At 41.9% G+C, this 19,798-nt stretch overlaps 1 protein-coding gene across 3 annotated transcripts in view; it reads right to left on the bottom strand.

Annotated features, from left to right (window-relative positions):
* LOC118577112 (BEN domain-containing protein 5) overlaps window positions 1–19,798 on the bottom strand; it is a 1,024,598-nt gene that overhangs the window by 46,978 nt on the left and 957,822 nt on the right. For all 3 annotated transcript variants that reach the window (XM_036177158.1, XM_036177154.1, XM_036177155.1), the window contains 2 exons: window positions 4,780–4,932; window positions 2,667–2,829 (listed from right to left, as the gene is read on the bottom strand). In XM_036177158.1, the coding sequence (XP_036033051.1) occupies window positions 2,667–2,829; window positions 4,780–4,932 (316 nt within the window). The remainder of the gene's footprint in view (window positions 1–2,666; window positions 2,830–4,779; window positions 4,933–19,798) is intronic.

Here is a 19,798-nt window from a genome sequence, read left to right as displayed (position 1 = left end):
TACCCTACACACACACACACACACACACACACACACACACACACACACACACAGAGAGAGAGAGAGACACACAGACACACACTCACACTCAGACACATACACTCTCACACTCACATATACTTTCACACGTATACATTCATACTCTCACTCACACATACACACTCACATACTCACCTCCACATACGTACTTACTTATATTTATACACATTTATATACACTCACACACACACACATACACACTCACACATACCATTATCATTATTAGCAGGAGGAGGAGCAGTATTTGCTTTTGAAAGAGATTCTTGTAGATTATCTGGAATTTGTTTCGTAGCCCAGGCTAGCCTCAAACTCCTGTCTTTGTCTCCCAAGTGCTAGGATTACAAGTGTGTGCTACCATGCTGACTTTTAAATGTTAAGTGTCCCCTAGCCTTCCAGAATTCCTCTATCACTAAGTTTATCATGCATATTATAATTATCTCTTCTCTTCCCTGTCTCCCCAAGTAGAAGGAAAGCCCTGGAGTACTCTTTTTTCCCCATATTTTACCCCAGGTGCTAGGTTTGATTCCTGGTACTCACTAATATGTATTTATTTTTGGTGAAGGAGAATTGGGTGTTAAGGGACAGAAACTCTGAGTTGACTATGGGTGTCTTACTGAAAATAAAATTCCTATCAGCAAACCATGCCAGAAGTTCAGAGAAAGGTGGGAGAACCCATAGAACTGGGCATCAGCAAGCAATGACAAACCAATTGCTGCATCCTCCAGAGAGACCTGGGTCTCGTGTGAAATGGGTTTAGAATCCCCTTTAATTCACATGCTCATACTCCTCAAACATTCCTATTAGCTCCCTTGCCACAATACTGTAGGAGAGCAAAGCACATGTGGTGTGAAAATGACCTTCACGTGTGCTAAAGAGAACGAGGATCACACCATCTGATGTTTTGGCAGTAAGGGGAGGGTATCAAGGGGGCAGTGTGGCATTTAAGAGATGGCCATACTTTGGGAAGCCATGGCTCCTCTGCCTCATTGGCCTTGCTGAGCCAGAAGATACTGTATCACATTTTGAGATGATGGTCTCAGTCCTGGAGACTGTAGGGAGAACACTCAGTTCTTATCATGATCTCTCTAAGGTTCTATGGCATCTGAAACACTGATCTACCACCTACCTGGCCTACTCCTTGCTAGCCTCTCCCTCTGAAGCTATCACCCTGGCCTCTCAAGTTCCCAGAAAAGTAATTGGGTCCTACTAAAGCTTCAGTAGGCTAGGTCTAAAGTCATGCCACTAACATAAGAGATTTCCCCACACAGCTTACGATAGGAACTCCATGACTATTCACCAAAAGTTATAGAAGGCTAATGTGAACATTTTAATTTAGGGAAGGGATAGTTTGTATGTGGAGTAAATGGGTCTTCAATACATTCAATATCTATGGGTTCTGCATCCAAAGATTCAACTAGCCAAAGGTAAAAAATAGTTTAAAAAATGGTGTCTGTACTGACCATATACAGACAATTTTCTTGTCATTATTCCCCAAACAATACAGTATAACAATGATTTACACAGCATTTACAGTGTATTGGATAGTATACTATCTAGAGGTGACTTAAAATAGGCACTAAGGCCAGGCATGGTGGTCCAGCACTTAATCTCAGCACTTGGGAGGCAGAGGCAGGTGAATCTCTGTAAGTTCTATGCCAGCCATGACTATGTAGTGAGTTGAGGATAGCAGAACTATGTAGAGACCTTGTCTCAAAAAACTAATGTATGTATACCTTGAAAGACACAGGAGGATGTCTGTGGAATACACACAAATACTATAACACTATACATAAGGGACTAGAATACCAGAGGACTTTAGTTTCCATTAGGGTCTGGAACCATCTTGGCACATTGAGGGCCAACTGTATACAGAATTTATCCTTTCCCTGTATTTTTTCAAGCCTTCTCAACTATACTTCTTTCTCAGATAAAACTACAAGTTTAGAAATCAGAAATGAATCAATTTAAAACTCAAAGGATAAGTGTTAACAGGTTCTACCAGAATCTGGTATAGACCCTATAATGTGAGTTTGAAATAAGCTAAAATTTGTGAATACATTTCCTTTAAAAAAAAGAAGTCAAGCGAGGTAAAAAAGTAACTCAAGTGTTCACCATGATGAACTTAAGAGAAATTTTGGGGAAAATAGGGGGAAAAGCAACTTGTCGAAGGCAGAGGATTGGGGTGGGTAGGCCAGGGAGGTTAGAAGAAGAGAGAAAAGCAGTTGGGAAGGAGAAAAAGAAGAGTAAGTGGAGGGGTGATAAGTAGGGAGAGAAAAGCATGTGATTACTGAGGAACGACAGGTGAAGGAGGAGTGGGGGAGAGAGGGAAGAAAGTGTGAGTAGAGAAATGAGAAAATGTGGGAGGAGCAAAGAGAAAGACAAGAACAACAGAAACAGAGGGAGGGCCATGGCACCGGGGGCCTAAGGAAGACCTGGAGCCTGGAAGCAGCAGTTGACAAGATGTCTATGTTCCATATGAAGAGTGTATGAAGGTCAGAGACACTGCCCATAGAACCAGCCACATTCATCCTCACCAAACTCCTAACCTGCCTTGTAAATCCTTCCAGATTGGTATTCCCCACTAAACAAATGCTGATCTAGGGATAGCAGAGACATGACAAGGATACAGGCTTCTTCAGTGTAGGGCACAGCGGCTGTAGTGCCCCCAATGATGTAACTGTAGAAGGAAACCTCTAGGGTATAGCAGTACGAAGTGTGATCCAGGAGTCCACCAAGAAAGCGGCGGCCAGTTCCTGCTTTCACAGCATCCCGGTTGAAGGATGTGCTAGTCTGTGAAAGAGAAAGTTGGAAAGAGAGAAAATCAGACCTGGATGCTCCACACCAGCTTTTAGATGTTGAGCAAGTCTTACAACACCTCCAGTTCTCAGTTTCGTCATCTGAAAAGTGGGATCTGCTTCATCATCTCATTTAGTATGAGGACTGAGTAGTCAACAAATGTAAAGGAATGCAAGTGTCCATCAGGGTTCTTGGGGCACAGCTACCAGTAGGAATCAGAGTGGGGATGCTAGAGGAGTGAAAAGCAGACAGGAGGCAAGAAACTATAACATGATCACCATCAGAATGAAATGTTCAACTTGATGATACTGTTCCCTAGGTTGCGCCATGTTTTAGCTTCAAAGGGACCTATTTAAGTAGGTGTTCATATTTTATCATTCTACAGATGAGGAATCTGAGACTCACAGCTGTACAAGAAAGTTAAACAGTACAGATGTGAAGTCAGGACTAAGTGGTTCCCGGGATCCCTGTGTTCTCCATCTCACCAGAGAGAACTGAACTCATGTCCAACGTGAGCTAAGGAGATTTTGTAAGACCTCAGCAGCACCCATCAGGGTAAGCAGAGAGAGGGGCCAGCAGGTCAGACTTGGGTCTTCTGTTCAGAAACATAAATTTTCCTTTCCCACTGTTTGACAGCTGTCAGTTTATCCTTTTGGTGTACCTCAGTTTCCTTTTCTGTGTAGTAGAGATGAAGGAAACTATGAAAAAGTCACAGATTGTCCAGTACAAAAGCCTTGGAGTCTATGAGGTCAAACAAAACCCTCCCGTTTTGGAGGTAATTCTTGAGACCCAGAGCAGTGACAGGAATGAGACCAGGACAGATGGCCTTGATGGCAGCCCAGAGCTCCCAAGGAGGCTGAGATACAGAAACATCCCCAGGACCCGGAACATGGCCTCAATGACGTCTGGTCTGTAGACCCAGGAACGCTCACTCCTATGGGCACCTCTGAGGCCCATGGCACACCTTCCAAAGAACTGGAAGCTGTCAAGACTATACAGGTTCCTATAGAAACAAATGGCTGTTTTTGTCCCATAGTTTGCAGGTGGGCAGGTACCCAATTGATTCTACTACCTAAATTCTAGATGACTCGACAGTAGATGCTCAACTTTTCTGCACCATAGGTTTCACTTGGAGATATGTATATATATAAAGGACTGTGCTTAATAACCTCCAATTCCTTTCTTGGTCTGCCATCCAAAGATTCTGTAATTCAGAGTGCATCTTACCACACAGAGAAATTCATCATCCTCACTAATGTCCAGCCTGAAGCAATGAGCAGGTGAGTTTTCAGCTCATCAACTTCAAAAATTGCCGTGACCTCTCTGGGCCTCTTCCCGACTGGCCACATGGCAGTAACAAGGCCCAGCGATTGAGTATCAAAACAAAGGAAAAATGAGCAAAATCATCCCTATGTCTCAATAGTGTGTGCTGATGTCCCTCCTCATCTTTCCTCCCTGCTCTTTTTGATATTGCTTTGTGCTACCAAATTTCTAACCGCCCCCGCCTGGCCCATCACACCCACCTTGCACGTCTCCGGAGGTTGTTGAGGTCTTTTCTGCCTGCAAGGGACATTCATATCTATAGCTGCATATGTTTGCCTAGGAAGCTGTGGTGCAGGCAGGATAAAAAGAGATATACCCACCAATTACTGTCAAAGAAATTGGGGCCAAGAAAGTCATGGAAGATGAGAATGGTGGGTATATAATCCCTTGAGCAGACACATTGTTCTCCTGCTGCAAGCACTGGGGCAAATGGAAACAGACTAGTGGCTAGGCATGAAAGAGGAAGACCACTGGATGAGTTTGTTAATGCTGAAGTCAGACTCACTAAACAAACACTAGGTGACCAGACAGGCCAAATGAAAATGAACCTGAAGAAAGAGAGAAAGATGTAACGGGAAGAGGTGCAGAAACATCCTAGCTAACTGAGACCTTCTGACTTACATAGGAGAAGTCCTCTGCATTCTGGCAAAGGAGTTTTGGGAAAATGGACTGCCTTTGGAACCGTTCCTCATCCTCAAAGATGTTGCCATACATGAAGCCATTCATCATGGTGGAGTGGGCGTGGATGTCAATATAGAACTCCAGGCTTGTTTTCTGTTGAAAGAAAGGATAACAAATGAGAAGGCTAGGGCTGCAGAGCCACCGCCGTAAAGGAAATCACACCGCACACACCCTTTTCAGCAGGCTCTTGGCATCTGCAGACTTGGCAGCTAATTGCAACGTGATTGGAGGGCAGGAGACAGGCGAGAATCGATTTCTATTCATTTTAAACTAAGGTGTCCTCAGTGTCAGAAAGCGCTACTGGCAGCATGTCCTTTAGAAGTCTCAGAGAAATGGGGGTTTTGTTGCATTTTAAACTAAGTTTCTTACACAGAACATGATTAGACATTATGAGAAGTTTTAATCTGATTAATAAGAAATATCTTCCAGGAAGTCATTGTATTTACATTGGGCATTCGTGCAATTTTGTCTAAACTTCCATTTCTAGCTGGGAGCCTGGTGTAAATTGTGTTCCCACTGTGACCGTTGGGATTGAAAACAAAACAAGAAACCAACTTTTTTCTTTTATTTTGAGGTTATAACTACATCATTTCTCCCCTCTTCCCTCACTCCAAGTCCTCCCCTATACTTCTTCTTGCTTTCTTTCAAATTCATGTTCTCTGTTTTCATTAGTTGTTATTACACGCATATATGTGTATGTATTAGTGTGTTCTTCCCTAGGAAAGACTATTTCTCCTACTCTATACATTCCTTAGTTGCCTGTAGTTCCTCATATAGGATTAAAGCCTTGTGGTCTTCGCCCCTGTCCACTTCGGCATATCTATTGTTGTTCTTGTTCAGCTCATGTTTAGGCAGTCATGTTGGTGACCCTTTATGGGTGCAGGGAGGAGACAGAGTCTCACAGCAAACTCTCTGATCCTCTGGCTCATAAAAATCTTTCCATTCCCTCTTCTGCAATGATCCCTGGGCATTAGGTGCTGGAATGTTTTATAGGTGTATCTACCCATCAGGTCTCCATAACTCTGCATTTTGATTGATTGTAGTTTTCTATAATGGTCTCCATCTGTTGTAAAGAGAAGTTTCTTTGGTGAGGGAGGGATAAGGACTACACTTTTCTGCGAGTCTAGGGCAAATACTTAGAATGTATTTTGGAAGTGGGGGCTATAGTAACTTCACTAGCCCTGAGTTGTTAGCTGGGGGATATTTTTAATCTGAAAAACATGTATTTTGATTCTAACCTCAGAGTTATACTAGGAAGCAAACATAGCAGTAGCCCTTGCCATCACTTTGTGCATCTCTAAGGAATGTTAGGCGCCATCCTAGAAGCTTTATACATCAAGTATTATTTAGCTCTTTCATTTAACCTTTTCTTATGAAGTCACATCTTTCCCCAATAACTAACTAACAAACAAACAAACAAACAAACAAACAAACAAACAGTTCATGGCAGGGGAGGCTTTTTAATCTATAAATGACATTGCTGAGACTCTCTCTGCTTGTATAGTTAAGACACTTCCTAGCTTGATGTGATATTATCTCCTGAAGTTGGGGAGTTGTCTATAAAGGGCTTAGTGCCTGTAAGTGCAGGATGCTCAGAACTGTTGGCAGAATGATGGTATACAAGACACCAGGAAATGACACCAGACACCACAACAGAATGACAGAAACAAGAGAACTTTTAGGACATTAGATCTTCAGTGTCTCTCAAATATAATGATTCTCCTCTTTTTACATGTCAACTAAATGTGTGACACACACACACACACACACACAAACACACACACACACACACCAATACTACTAAGATTAACAAAGCCCTAAATATGAAGAAGATTTGCCTGAGCTCACAGAATAACTGGGACTTGAATCCTGACAAAATTGACTTGTCCTCTGTGACCAACACTTGCCACGCCTGGTCACCTAACCATCTTTGTTCTGTTTTATAGACCTGGGAAAGAAGAAAAGTCCACATGTGGGAGGATTCTCCCTCCTTGGGACACTTTCAAATGAAGTTATAGCTAAATAAAATCCATGTTGCTTCTAGAATGTGAGCTTGATGACTGTCATTTCATTTGCCTCAGAGTTGGAGCTAAGAATTACATCTTGCTGAGCTCCTGGTTCTCTGGGTAGCATACACTGTCTTCTGAGGGCAACAAGATGCAGTTCTCTGTGTGATATTAAACTCATCATTTTCAGCTTTGGAGGAGGAATACACAATGATCCAACAGGAGCCCATAAAAGTCATCTTTGCAATTTCATTTTCTTCGATTGTCTGTCTTTTCCTCTGAGCTTTTGATGAGCTGCAGAGGAAAGGAAGAGGTAGAGAGATGACTTGAGAAATGTGTGAGGAAAAACTGCAATTTATAGCTTAGACTGCCAGGGACATAAAGGTCTTGAAAATCAGGCCCTCTGACCTCTCTCCAATCAGCCCTGAGTAGGGAGGTTGCTTGTGTAAAGCTGGCTGGCAAGCTGGTGATGGAGTAAGAATTAGAGCCAAGCCCTACTGACAACCACTTGGGTATGGCATCAGTTGTCTCTCAAATCTGGCATTCTCACACTGGGTGGCTAATATGACTTCACTTTAAATTACCAGCAGGTGAATTTTAACTGATTGACACATATGGTTCCGAAGTTAAGAGGCATGACATAATTTACAGTGGAAATTACCCCTTCCACTCCATCCGGCAATCATACAGTTTTGCTGTCAGGTTGGCATGTACTCTTCCAGAGACAGTTTGTATATAAACAAGGAAATAGTGTCCCCACTCCAAAATGGTAATACCCTAATCTTACTGTCCAGGTCTGCCCCCCCCATTTTAAAATTTTTTTCCTTGTCTTGGGAATAACTTTTTCTCAACAAATAGTTGCTTCATTCTTTCTGACAGCTCATTAACTCCCTACCTGATAAACATTTAAGGGGTGTTCAATCTTTTCTTGTTACCAGATGTGCTTTGGTGATGGGCTTTGCACATACAGAAGTTTATACAGATGCAATTATATACTGGATTCATAGAAATGGAATCACTAAGATCCTATGTACATCTAAAATTCTGATAAATTCTAACAGACTCCCTTAGAAGGGCCAGTACCCTCCCAACAGTGTATCAGCACCTCATCACCTTGACAACATGGGTGCAATTTTACTTTTTGAAATATTCCACTTGTGATGTGTGGGAAATGATAACTAAGATTAGTTTTAATGTGAATTTCTGTTAGTGCAATTATCTTTTATTATCTAGTTAAACTTCTTTTCATATATGTAAGAACTATTTGCATTTTCTGTGAAATGACTGTTTATTTTCTTTGCCCATTTTAGGATTGAGTTACTAGGCTCTGTCTCTCTCTGTCTCTTTCTCTCTGTTTTTATTGATTTATAGAAGCTGTATATTATATAAATTCACCTTTATGTGTTATAAAAATATTTTATCATATTTTCTTTTCACTTTAGTTTGTTTATCATCCTTTTCTTTTGGAGTCCCAGACATAACTGCTTTCACTGTTTGTTTTTTGTTGTTGTTTCCTATTCTTTTGTTTATCTTTAAGTATTTCCATTTGAAATTAAGTGAATGGGTTGGTATGACAGAGGAGGGTAGAGGGAGAGGGATAACTAACACCAAGGAGGTTTGAAAAAGCCATATGATGGAAACCTATCATTCCTTAACCATCATTCATATATATATGAAGGAAGACACATGCCTATACATCAGTATGTGCATGTATTTATTTATAAGTATATATTTATACTAGTATATGTTTACACACACATATACATATAAAGGAGTTTAACTGGAAGGCTTGAGATACTTCCCTGAAGCTCTTCATCAGGGTGACCTGGGGGCCCCCCAAATAATATAGGCTATTGTCACTGTTCTTTGTTGTCCATCAGAACTTGATAGTAAGACCTAGTGCTGAAGACACCATATTGGTGAAATTATTAAGGCCACTCCACGTAGTTAAAAGGGAGGTTTATTTTGTGAGGTAACTTACAAATGAAGGGATAATAGGTTGTAGGGTCTGGGAAAGGTATGGCGCAGTCCGGTGGTGTTCTCCGGAGAACTCTGCTCGGTCTACCTCCAGCGTCCAGGGTCCTGGAACCAAGAGAAGCCTCTCCTCTTGATCCTGGGTCTTCAGCATCCTCCCTCAGCCCCGCCTTGTAGGCATGACCACTACCGAAGCCTCAATGGGGGTTGGAACTTCCAGGCCAAGGCTGGAATGTCTACCTACTACAACACCAAACACTTTGGACAAATGACATGGAGAAATCAAGCTGGAAGCTATATCCCTGTCGATAAGTTTTTGTAGTACCAGAAACTAGTACTAGTACATAGGCTGCTGGAGGAATAAAGTCATCCACTTCTTGCCCAGCTGTGAACACTGTGAACTACAATATGACCAGCATAGCAAGATACGTCCACGTGTGCAATAGAGGCAGGAATATTATGGAGGTGACCACTGCTTTCTGATTGGATTTAAGGTCTACTTCACATAAGGAAATACATGCAAAGTACTGTTAATTTGGTCAAGAACCCATGGTTGAAGAGCTCACAGTCACCCAAGGTGAACATGCTATCAATTATTCTGTTAAATGTCATAGTCTCAAACTTCCCTCTGAATTCATATCTATCTACCCCTACATTAGTACAGTTATCAGACCCCTTCAGAGAAATTTCTTTGTGCAGTGAATAGTTGATGATTGAGAAACTCTCAATTGATCAAAATGCAAAGAATAAATGTGTAGAATGCTCAACCACAACATCTATATCATGACATGTATATTATTCCATGCTATCCCCAAGGCTCAGGAACCATTGAGGAAGAGGGGGCAGTAAAACTATAAGAACCAGAGGTTGGGAAGGAGTAGAACAAAACAGTGTCCTCTGTACTCAGGAACTCCAAACATTTTGGTTGCTTGCCCAAAACCATATGAGACCTAGCCAGTCAACATTCTAGCATGGACATGGGTATGCTCAGGACACTCAGGTGAGGCACTATTGATAGTTAATGGCTTCTAGGGAAGTAAGAGTCAGTTTTCTTTAATAGTATAAGTCACCCATATTCTAATGGATGACTCTACATCCACGAGAGTATGGGCAGCACAAATTGAACTTGGGGGCCGGGCTGTGGTGGCACACACCTTTAATCCCAGTACTCAGGAGGCAGAGCCAGGTGGATCTCTGTGAGTTCGAGGCCAGCCTGGTCTACCAAGTGAGTTCCAGGAAAGGCGCAAAGCTACACAGAGAGACCCTGTCTCGAAAAAACAAACAAACAAAAAAACAAAACAAAACAAAAACCAAAACAAATAAACAAAAAACCAAATTGAACTTGGAAAGTTATTTTGAAAAATAAGAAAGAGGAGGTGAAGGGGTATGGGAGGATCTGGAAGTCATTAGCAGAAAAATCAAGGGTGAATATGATCGAATATCAAAAGTATGCATGTATGAAATCATTAATAAAATATAGACATAAGTAGAAAATAAATGGCAAATGGATGAGACAGAAAAAGAGACTTCCTTAAACTTTTTATTAGTACTTCTCATCCTCAATTAATGCAAGTCACTCGTTGTTTGTATAGCTTCTATTTTGGATATTGACAGCAGTACTTGTTACTCTATGGCCAATCTAGGTGACAGATAGAACTTCCCAAGAGTTCCTTGGGAGAGGCACAGGTCTGATCCAAATTGTCATCTTCTCTTGCTTGGTCTACTGTTATAATCAATTCTTAATAGATTCCCTTGATGTTTTAAAGTGGTCTTTTCATATGCAAACACTTTCACTGCTCTAGCTAAGACTAGTCTACAGTTCTTTATTGCTTTCAGGACAGAGACCAATCTGTAGTGGGTAGCCATTCTAGCCTTGGCCTGGAAGTTCCAACCCCCATTGAGGCTTCGGTAGTGGTCACGCCTACAAGGCGGGGCTGAGGGAGGACACTGAAGACCCAGGATCAAGAGGAGAGGCTTCTCTTGGTTCCAGGACCCTGGACGCTGGAGGTAGACCGAGCAGAGTTCTCCAGAGAACATCGCAGGACTGTGCCATACCTTTCCCAGACTTTGCAACCTATCCCTTCATTTGTAAGTTACCCTACAAAATAAACCTCCCTTTTAACTACATGGAGTGGCCTTAATAATTTCACCAATACCAATCCCTTGAATAAGCTTTTAAACTCCTGCATGATCTGGTCACTGATTCCAGAATCAGCTCTCTTCATTTTCTGTCACACAGAGCTACCTGGAGAACCTTGAACTGTTGAGCTCATCATCTTTATCTCTGAATCCACACACAACCTTCTTCTACCTATATATTGTTCCTATACATAGGTAGTTAACTCTGGCCAAGACTAGGAATTTAAGGCACACACTGAACAGATGCTTAACTGTCCTGTATAAGGAAGACATTTGTCATTCTTTCTTGCTATTCAGTTGAGATTAAATAGGATGTAAGCAACAGTGGATACTGCCATGGTGGGGCTGATAATAAATTTTACATACAATCAACCATATTCACATTCTTCATGGAACCTACCTGTAAATATTTTGATATTGTAAGAAAAAAACCAGCCTATTGTCAGGTCCTAAAATAACCTGGGACAAGTCTCCCTCAGTAATGGTGGCTTTTCCCAGCACTTCTCACTCCTCCTCCTCCCCTAAACCTTTCAGCACAATGGCTGGGCTTCCCCTCCCCCATCTTTTCTTTCCCAGGTAACTCAGCCATTTTGGCTACACACTCTCTTGGGTCCCATGTGTTCTCTTTGTTCCCTCTGTCATTTTCTTTCTCATTCTCCCTCTCCTTTCATGACCCAGTTCAGTCTGGATCCTTCCAGATGCCTCTCTGGCTGTTATCTTCCTCATATCTACAATAAAACCTCTCTTCTCAACCAGATCTAGGAGTAATCATGTCCTCCTTTTCATTCACCTACTTCCCTGAATCAGTACTTACAGATCAGAAGACCTGCATCAGACTATGATGTGAGGCACAAACACGAACCATACTAAAATATGAAAACTACTGAGATTTGAGGCTTGTTTTAAAAGATAGTATTATTCATTTTGATTAGTAAAAATCTTGGTTTAGAATGCTTTATTTTGCTGAGCATGATGGTGGCACATATCTGTCATCCCAGATACTTAAGAGGCTAAGGTAGCAATATCACAAATTTGGGGCCAGCCCAGGCAACTGAGAGAAATATTGTCTAAAAATGAATCAATGAATGAATGAGAGAGAGAGAGAGAGAGATACCTTGGTAGTAGAGCAGTTACCTAGTATGTTCAAGGCCCTGGGTTCAATCTCCTAAAAGGCCTTATTTTAGGCTTCAGGCTAAGTGAGTAGCCCCATTAATGACCTGGTAATTCCTTATTTTCATCTTTCATTATGATGTGAACTCTTTGGGGGCAAGGATCATCATGTAAAATCCACAGGACCAGGACAAGGGCTGGCATATAGACTCTTATTAAAGCTTGATGAAGGAAGAAATGAGAAAACACAACTCATAAATGGACAAGTGAATTAATTAGTGATCAAATCCATCTTCATGTTTTTGTGGGATTTTTTCCCCATAAAGTCAAATACCTTATTTTCTATATTTTGCAGACAAATAACTTATTTTCTGTAGCCTAGATAGAACTAGGAGTTTGTCGCAGATGCAGGGCCCTTCATTATAACTTGGGAATGAGAATAGAAGTGGGGGAAGGGACATCTTTGTTCTTTCCTTCCAAACTTAAGAACCTTAATTAAAACCAAGTGATGAAGGGCTGTCCCCTCGCCAGCAGCCAACAGCTCATCCTGCAATCAGGGGCCTAAAGAGTAAATTAAAATCAGTGCCAATAAAATTAAAACTACCTTGGGGCATATTTGCAACATAATTTAGCGTGGAGTTCACTTTCTTTTAGACACCAGGGAGGAACTGGGTTTTCATTCTGCATTCAGAGCTGCTTCATCTTACTCTGCACAAGCCAAAAACTGAGCTTGGTATTCTGATACCAAGGTGTTGAATCCTTCACCCGGGGGAGTGCTTCAGTCTTTATCTCACATTCAGTCAAATGAAGGAAGATCCCAGGAACTCCAGTTCTGGAAGGGCAGAGGGGATTTATGACAGGTTTGGAGATGAGGAGGAAGCTGGGATTGGGTAAAGATAGATGGAGAAGGCTGAATTGTGTTACCATTCCTGTTTTGTAGATGAGGGAACTGGAGGTGAGTGGAAACCAGGGCAGCTTACCACAAGGCTCCTCTCTCTATTTTTCTGTTCTCAGGAGCTTGCAGTCTAGCAAGAAATGGTTTGATTATAGCCAAGCCCATGCCAGAAAAGCTTCTTCACCTCTGAGCTAAGGAACTATCCATCTGAGCATGGCTGGCCTCAGATACTCAAAAAACAAAACAAAACAAAACAAAACAAAACAAAACAAAAAGTGAGTGTGTGCACAGGAGGAGTTAGAAATGTTAGAAAACATCTTGATAATGTCTTAGCTAAGATTCACCCCTAGAAGATGTTTTTTTCTTGTGGAACTCAGGCAAATAAACACACACAAACCAATAAAAACATTTTAAATCAATTGACATATTTTCCAGTTAGTTCTACTAAAAGTGAAAATATCTCTGAAAGTTGGAAAATTTAAGACTGCTTAATAACGAAGTGGTTGGACACAGTGACACACACCTGTAGTCTAAGGTAGAAGGGTTACTTGGGAGCAGGTTTGAAGACTGCTTGGGCAATGTGGCAATACTGTGTCTCAGAAGACAATCAAACAAACAAAACAGTGTCAAGGTCATCTATTGTGTGCAGTGTAACTTTCTGAAGTGGCATGTTGACATCTTCCTTTGTCATGTATGTCTTGAACATGGCTGAACAGTAGGCATTGCCACAATGGAGGAGAAGAGCCATGTAAGAAATCCAGATAGACTGTCTAGGGACCAAGGAGCTAGGCCTCGGGACTCCATCTCCTGCTCTCTCTCTGTCTCATACCCACCAGCCTGGCAGAGTCTCGAGCACTTCTTAGGTGCTCTCATGCCCTCTATCTCATCCCGAGCTACCTTTCCTTTACTACCTGGTAACATCTTGTTCATCATTTACTGTTCAGCACAAATGGTCTCTTGACAGACAAGTCCCCTTAATGCTAACAGTTATTAGTACCTTTCTCTGAATTCTTATATATTTTTAAATGTCCTTTTATTCAAACACTTATAAATTAATTAATGGTCTTTGAACTTTTACTGTGAATTTCCTATATGCTAGGTATCATTGCAAGAGCTGGGGGTAAATGGAACATATGGAATGATACCCAGTTGGGGATCATGGCCACAGGCAGCAGGTAGGCAAGGCATACTGCGGCAGGGTACTGTACATGTCAGGGCTACACTAAGATGAGCCACAGGGGAGTTACTCAGGGCATAATAACAACGAAGACTTACCATGTGCCAGACATTGATCAGTCATTGCCAGTCCCACAAACTTATCAGATAGAAACACCACTTACAAATGAGAGAACTAAGGAAGAGAGGGTAAATCACATGCAGAGAGAGTCCCACATCACTTACATTGACAACCAGTAGAACCCAAGCCAGCCAGCTCCATAGCCCTCACTTTCAATGACCCTCACACCACAGACATAGCTGCCCCTTAAGGAGCCCTTCCTGGGTCTGGCCCTGCCTTCACTCTAATGAAGATATGAGGTGAGCACTGCTGCCAGATGGGAAACTGAGGCAAGGAGAACTTTCAAACTGCAATGCTGAGATTCACCCTGGATGTTTCTGACCAGTGACTGAACTTTTAATCTCAAGTTATTCAAAACAGCCCAAACTCTGCATCTGTGAACTCCTTTTGGCTCAGAAGAATAAATCCAGGACCAGGGTAACCTGTAAGTGCCATGTTTTCAAGAAGGGAAAATGTTCCAGTAACAGAAAGATGAGAAGGAACAACTCCCTTTCCCTACTTCCAATGTGTCTCTTATTGTGTAACTTTACTTAGAAGTGAAGAGTCAGATCTGCAGGTAACAGCAGACATTGCTACATCCTCCTAAGGATTCAGGGAGGCCCATACCTGGCCTGGCAGGAAGAAAGAGCCTTTGCCTGCTTCCATTTTCCTCCTTTCTCTCCAGGCCTGGAAAAAAGAAGCCGGGAGCAGGAGGCTTGGCACTGAAAGAGCAGGTTTGTAACAGGCCATCAAGGTTAAGTAGGTCCTCATTATTTATGCTTCCTCCTCCATTGTCTCAATGTCTGTGGACTCCAGTGATGGCCACGGAAATGACAGTGACCATAGAAGAGCAGTCAGTGCAGCAGAGTGATTCAGAGGGCTGGTAGACTAGACCTTCAGTGTCAGATGTACCAAGGGTGAGCCTGATGACCTGGAGTAGAATCTGTTTCCCTTTCAGATTCCCTGTTTCCCCTCTGGAAATTAGAGATAACAGTTCCCAACACACAGGATTGTGTGAAGTTAGATGAGGTAACTGGCTTAATGCCTAACACAGTGTCTAGAAGTTTATAGACTCTCAATATGTTCTTTTCAATTTCACAGTGATAGTACACACAGGCACTCTCCTTGGCACAGGGCATGTAGCCTTCTTGGAGCTTAAAACCGTGTAGGAAAGATGGGCATTTTACCTGAAATTACATGTGAGATGAGAACTGGGAGGAGTGAAGGACAGGGGCAAGTGCTTGACAGAGTTGAGAGGAACTTGGGGATCCACCTTAGAGAAGTGTAAATTTCTTCCGTATTCAATGGGAAAGCTATTGACAATGACCACTGTCTTGCACATTTACATAGTTTATAAGCCATTCTCACAACAATTAGCTCATCCAACTCTAAACAATCCACCAAGGAGACAGATCGTGATCTCAGTAAAAGCTCAGAGACTGTGGCTTGCTAAGATCTTGTAGGGCTGAACCAGGATTCTAATCATGTCTCATTATATCCAAAGCCTCTGCTTTTCTCTCCCCCTGAGGGACCACCTCACATGCCTGCTCCTGCAGAGAGTGCCTGGACTGTCTTTGGGAAGCTGCATTTTGAGTGGGGAGATGAAGCAAAATAATCAAGGAGCTCTCAGCTAAGAGTGGACTAAGCCAGAATATAGAAACCCATGAGAGCTAAGGGACATTTTAACTTGATAATTAAAAGTTAATGTTGCTTCATTAAAAAGCAAAGGGTAATGAAACTAGGGCACCCTTGGGCACATATTAGACACTCAATAAATAGCTGTGGCCTTGATCCTTGGGGATAGCTACTGCAGGCGGCTGGCAGCGAATCCAGAGGGGTAAGGATAGATGTCTAACTATTGAGTTGGAGGTGCTGGTTTACAGTAGGCTATTGGGAAATGTGCTTTCTCCTTTCTTTTTTTTTTTTTTTTTCTTTTGCCAGAAAACTCATCTTGGCTTTCCTTCTCGCCTGCTCTGAGAACATGGAGAAACTTCCCTCTTATGACTACAACTTCAGACTTCAGCCGAGAAAAAAGCTTCGGTGACAGTTTAGAACACTTTTCACTATTATGCTCTAGGTGTCCTATAGTCTTCAAATATTTGATTGTCTTGCTACAGTCCTCTGCACCCATCCACCAAGTCAGGATAAGAAAAGGATCCTTTTTGTGGGAAGGAAGACAGCCTGACTAGCTCCCAAGGTTCTGACTTCAGATGAGAGACCACTCACTAAGCTCTTGCCTTCATCTTACATGTCTGAGTTGGATGTTTGGCTCTTCCACATGTCTTAGTCTGTATTGGGCTACTCTAGGAATATCTGAGGCTGGACAGAGCGTAAAGAACAGAAATTAATTTCTTTGAGTCCTGGAGGTTGGGAAGCATCTAGTGAGTCTTCTTGCTACATCTTCACATCAGGAAGCAGAGGGGCCCAAATAAGGACAAACTGCTTCTACTGGGCAGTAGAGCAGAGCCATTTTTACAGTATCACTAACCCACTTGAGGGCAGAGCCCTCATGGTTTAAATACTTCCCAATGACTCTCATATCCCAATGTTGTACTTAGGGCTGAGTTTTGAAAGTCAGAGTTTGGGAGGACACATTCCAATCAATGCTGGATTTGTTCCCAGTTAGTACACAATGTGATCAGATGTTCTATGGTCTTGGGTTAAGCTATTTGGATCCAAAAACAAGCTTATTTTTCTCCAAATATGGTAATTTGAATGAAAGGCACATTTCCTCCATATAGTCATATGTTTCCTATAAAAATAGAGCTCTTTCTCAATATAGTGAAACAGAAGCATAGCACGTCTTTCTTAGGATATAGAAACAGAAGGAAAAAAATTAACAAACACCTAAAGACACATTCTCAAATATATGTGTCACCCACTAGAAGTAAGTGTTATACATAGGGGCTGCAGGCATTCACTCCCTCTGAGGAGACCTGTGAATTTTATTTACTGCTTTACTCAGCCAGAGTTTGTCCCCACGGACAAGTTCTCCCTACTCTATGTTTTTGTATTGATCACCTCCTCTTTGGCCCAATCTTAAGGGGAGAGAAAGGGGGGTATTATCAACATATAGGACATGAATTTCCCATATGAAGATCATGTCCCTGTCGACCTGTCACCATCTTCAACCCCATCTTCTGCTGTCTGCTATTGAGTACTCTGTGCTTTCATCATACCAAATTGAGAAGATCCAGGGTATCCCATGATTCTGTGTCCCCCTGAAGCCTCTGCTCCTGTTGTTGCTAGGAATGCCTTGTCCTTTTTAAAATCCCCCACAGCCAAATGTAAACATGTTGCTCTCTGGATGACTTCTGGGTATGGTTGATCACGTGTCTTCTCTTGTTCTCACTTGACCCTCCAACTTTATCATATCCAGGTCACCATTTCATTATTATTCCCTCACATGTCTCTTTCTCTCAGAGGTTCAAGCACCCCTCACAAATCTTTTTCTTGGCAGCATCTAGCACAGTGTCATGCACACAGTGAGTGTTGAGGCAATCCTTCCTAAATGAATAAATGCATGAGTTCATAGTGGACGAGAGGAGAAAATATCTTTTTGGAGTCAATGTTAATCCTAGCTTGTCTGTGAAAATGCTGTCATAGGAGAGGGAGGGAGAAGGGTAGGCATTTGAAGGGGCATAAAGGGTCAAGCTTTCTTTCCTATTCTACCTGGATTCTCTCTCCTCCCCTTCTAATCTCTTCTTGCTATTGGGACAAAAATAAAGAGCACAGCACAAGCAAAGCTGTATTTTCTGTTTATTGCCACCAGGTTAATAACAGTAATGGTGTGAGAAGAAAATGAGGTGTTATGTAAAATCCTGCATTGCAGATTCTGCTGCCAATGCAAAGAACTCAATAAAGTGTAACACTTTAATCATGAAGATAAAAATCACACAGCAGCTTCCCATGGGCTCCCAGAGCCTTAAGACAAAATAGTTGTGAGCAAATGAGAGATGAGAGAGGAATATCATTAAGCATCACAAAAGTTGTTTGGTTTTTTTCCCCCTCTCTTCTCTAAAAATAAAAATGGAATAAGACATTTCTCATCTGCTTCCAAGATACCTTGTATGAGTTTTGTGTTCTCTGGAGAAAATACTCAAACTTCCGTCAGTGGGTTTGCTCATTCTTTGCAAAAATTGATTTGTTTAGAAAAAAATTAAATCCCTGTCTTTTAGGTAACTTGATGGCATTTAAGCATAGAGGAGCAATGTCTATAAATGAAAGGGAGCTTTGGGTGGAGGCGGAGGTTGGTGATGATAAAATGTCCCTGCCATAATATGAACTTGTCTCTGGGAGCAAGATCATGACAAGAGAAAGAGGTCTTTTTACAAACTCAGGCAATCCTGGGAAAGCACCTTCTTGCCTCAGAGTCTCAGGCCCAGCATTCTTCAAATAAGGGTTTGTGCTTAGTGATTTCCAGAGGTCTGACATTGGGACTGGGAGGTCACCAGTGGTGGGCCACTTTACGTTGGCTGCCATGGTTCAAAACTACTGCAGTTGCCTCCCAGATGTCTCCTGCTTCTGCTTCAACTCCAAACGCCCCCTTCTCTCACCCACCACTCAAATCCACTCTTTACTGTATAGCTGGAACTATCTATTTATAACAAGAGGGAAATTTATACTCACTCTGGAAACTAGGCCTACATTTCTAAAAGACAGCATGAGTATGGGTCATACAAGGGGAATGTCTTTAGACCAGAAATCTGGACTCCAATCCTGTGTTGCTCTGGGACTTTAAAGGAGTTGCTATTGCCTCAAATATCAGTCTATTATCATTAATAGGAAGGTGACAGTAAGACCACTCACATCACAGGGCTGGCATGTGTTAGCTGATTTAGTGCATATATAGGTGCCTAAACATTTAGCAGGTGTTCAATATGTGTTTCATACCATAATTACTTCAGGAATAATTAGAAAAGGGGTATGGGAGCACATCTTAGAGCTATACAGTAGTAATTTGTGACAATTTAAACTAATTTAAATAAACCCTTAAAAACTACGGCTTCTTGGTTGTACTAAGCCAAATACAATTGCTCAATAGACACTGCAGTGGGCACTGCTAAGGGGTATTAACATGTTACAGAAAGTTCTACAGTGTACCACTCTCCTAGGGTCTTAGCAGTCCTAAGCAGTGTATCATGCCCATAACATGCCCATAACACCCACACTTGTAGGGACACACCTGCACACAAAACCATTAAAACACGATATTCAGTGGTGATATGCTTCATTACTACAGAAGAATAATCTGAAATCAGGACTGGGTCAATTCACAGAGCACAGTGGGTCAGCAGTTCACACCAGACTTTACACCACTTAGTCATTATGGCAACCCTCATAGTAGGCATTGTCTTTATCTTGCTGATTCTAAGCTTAGAACTAACAATAGGGCTTCTACTTCACTGTGAAAAACTGCTTCTTAAGGGCTTGTTAGGGATGTGTGACTTACACAATGAAGTCTGTACAACCTTTGCAATAGATGGAGAGATTTCGATTTGCCTGGAACCTCTCTGACAGTCCTAGCTCAGTCATAGAGACTACAGAATTCAATGGCAT

Source organism: Onychomys torridus, chromosome 2 (genome assembly GCF_903995425.1).
Source record: "Onychomys torridus chromosome 2, mOncTor1.1, whole genome shotgun sequence".
NCBI lineage: Eukaryota > Metazoa > Chordata > Mammalia > Rodentia > Cricetidae > Onychomys > Onychomys torridus.
This window is presented reverse-complemented; position numbering and strand designations above follow the sequence as displayed.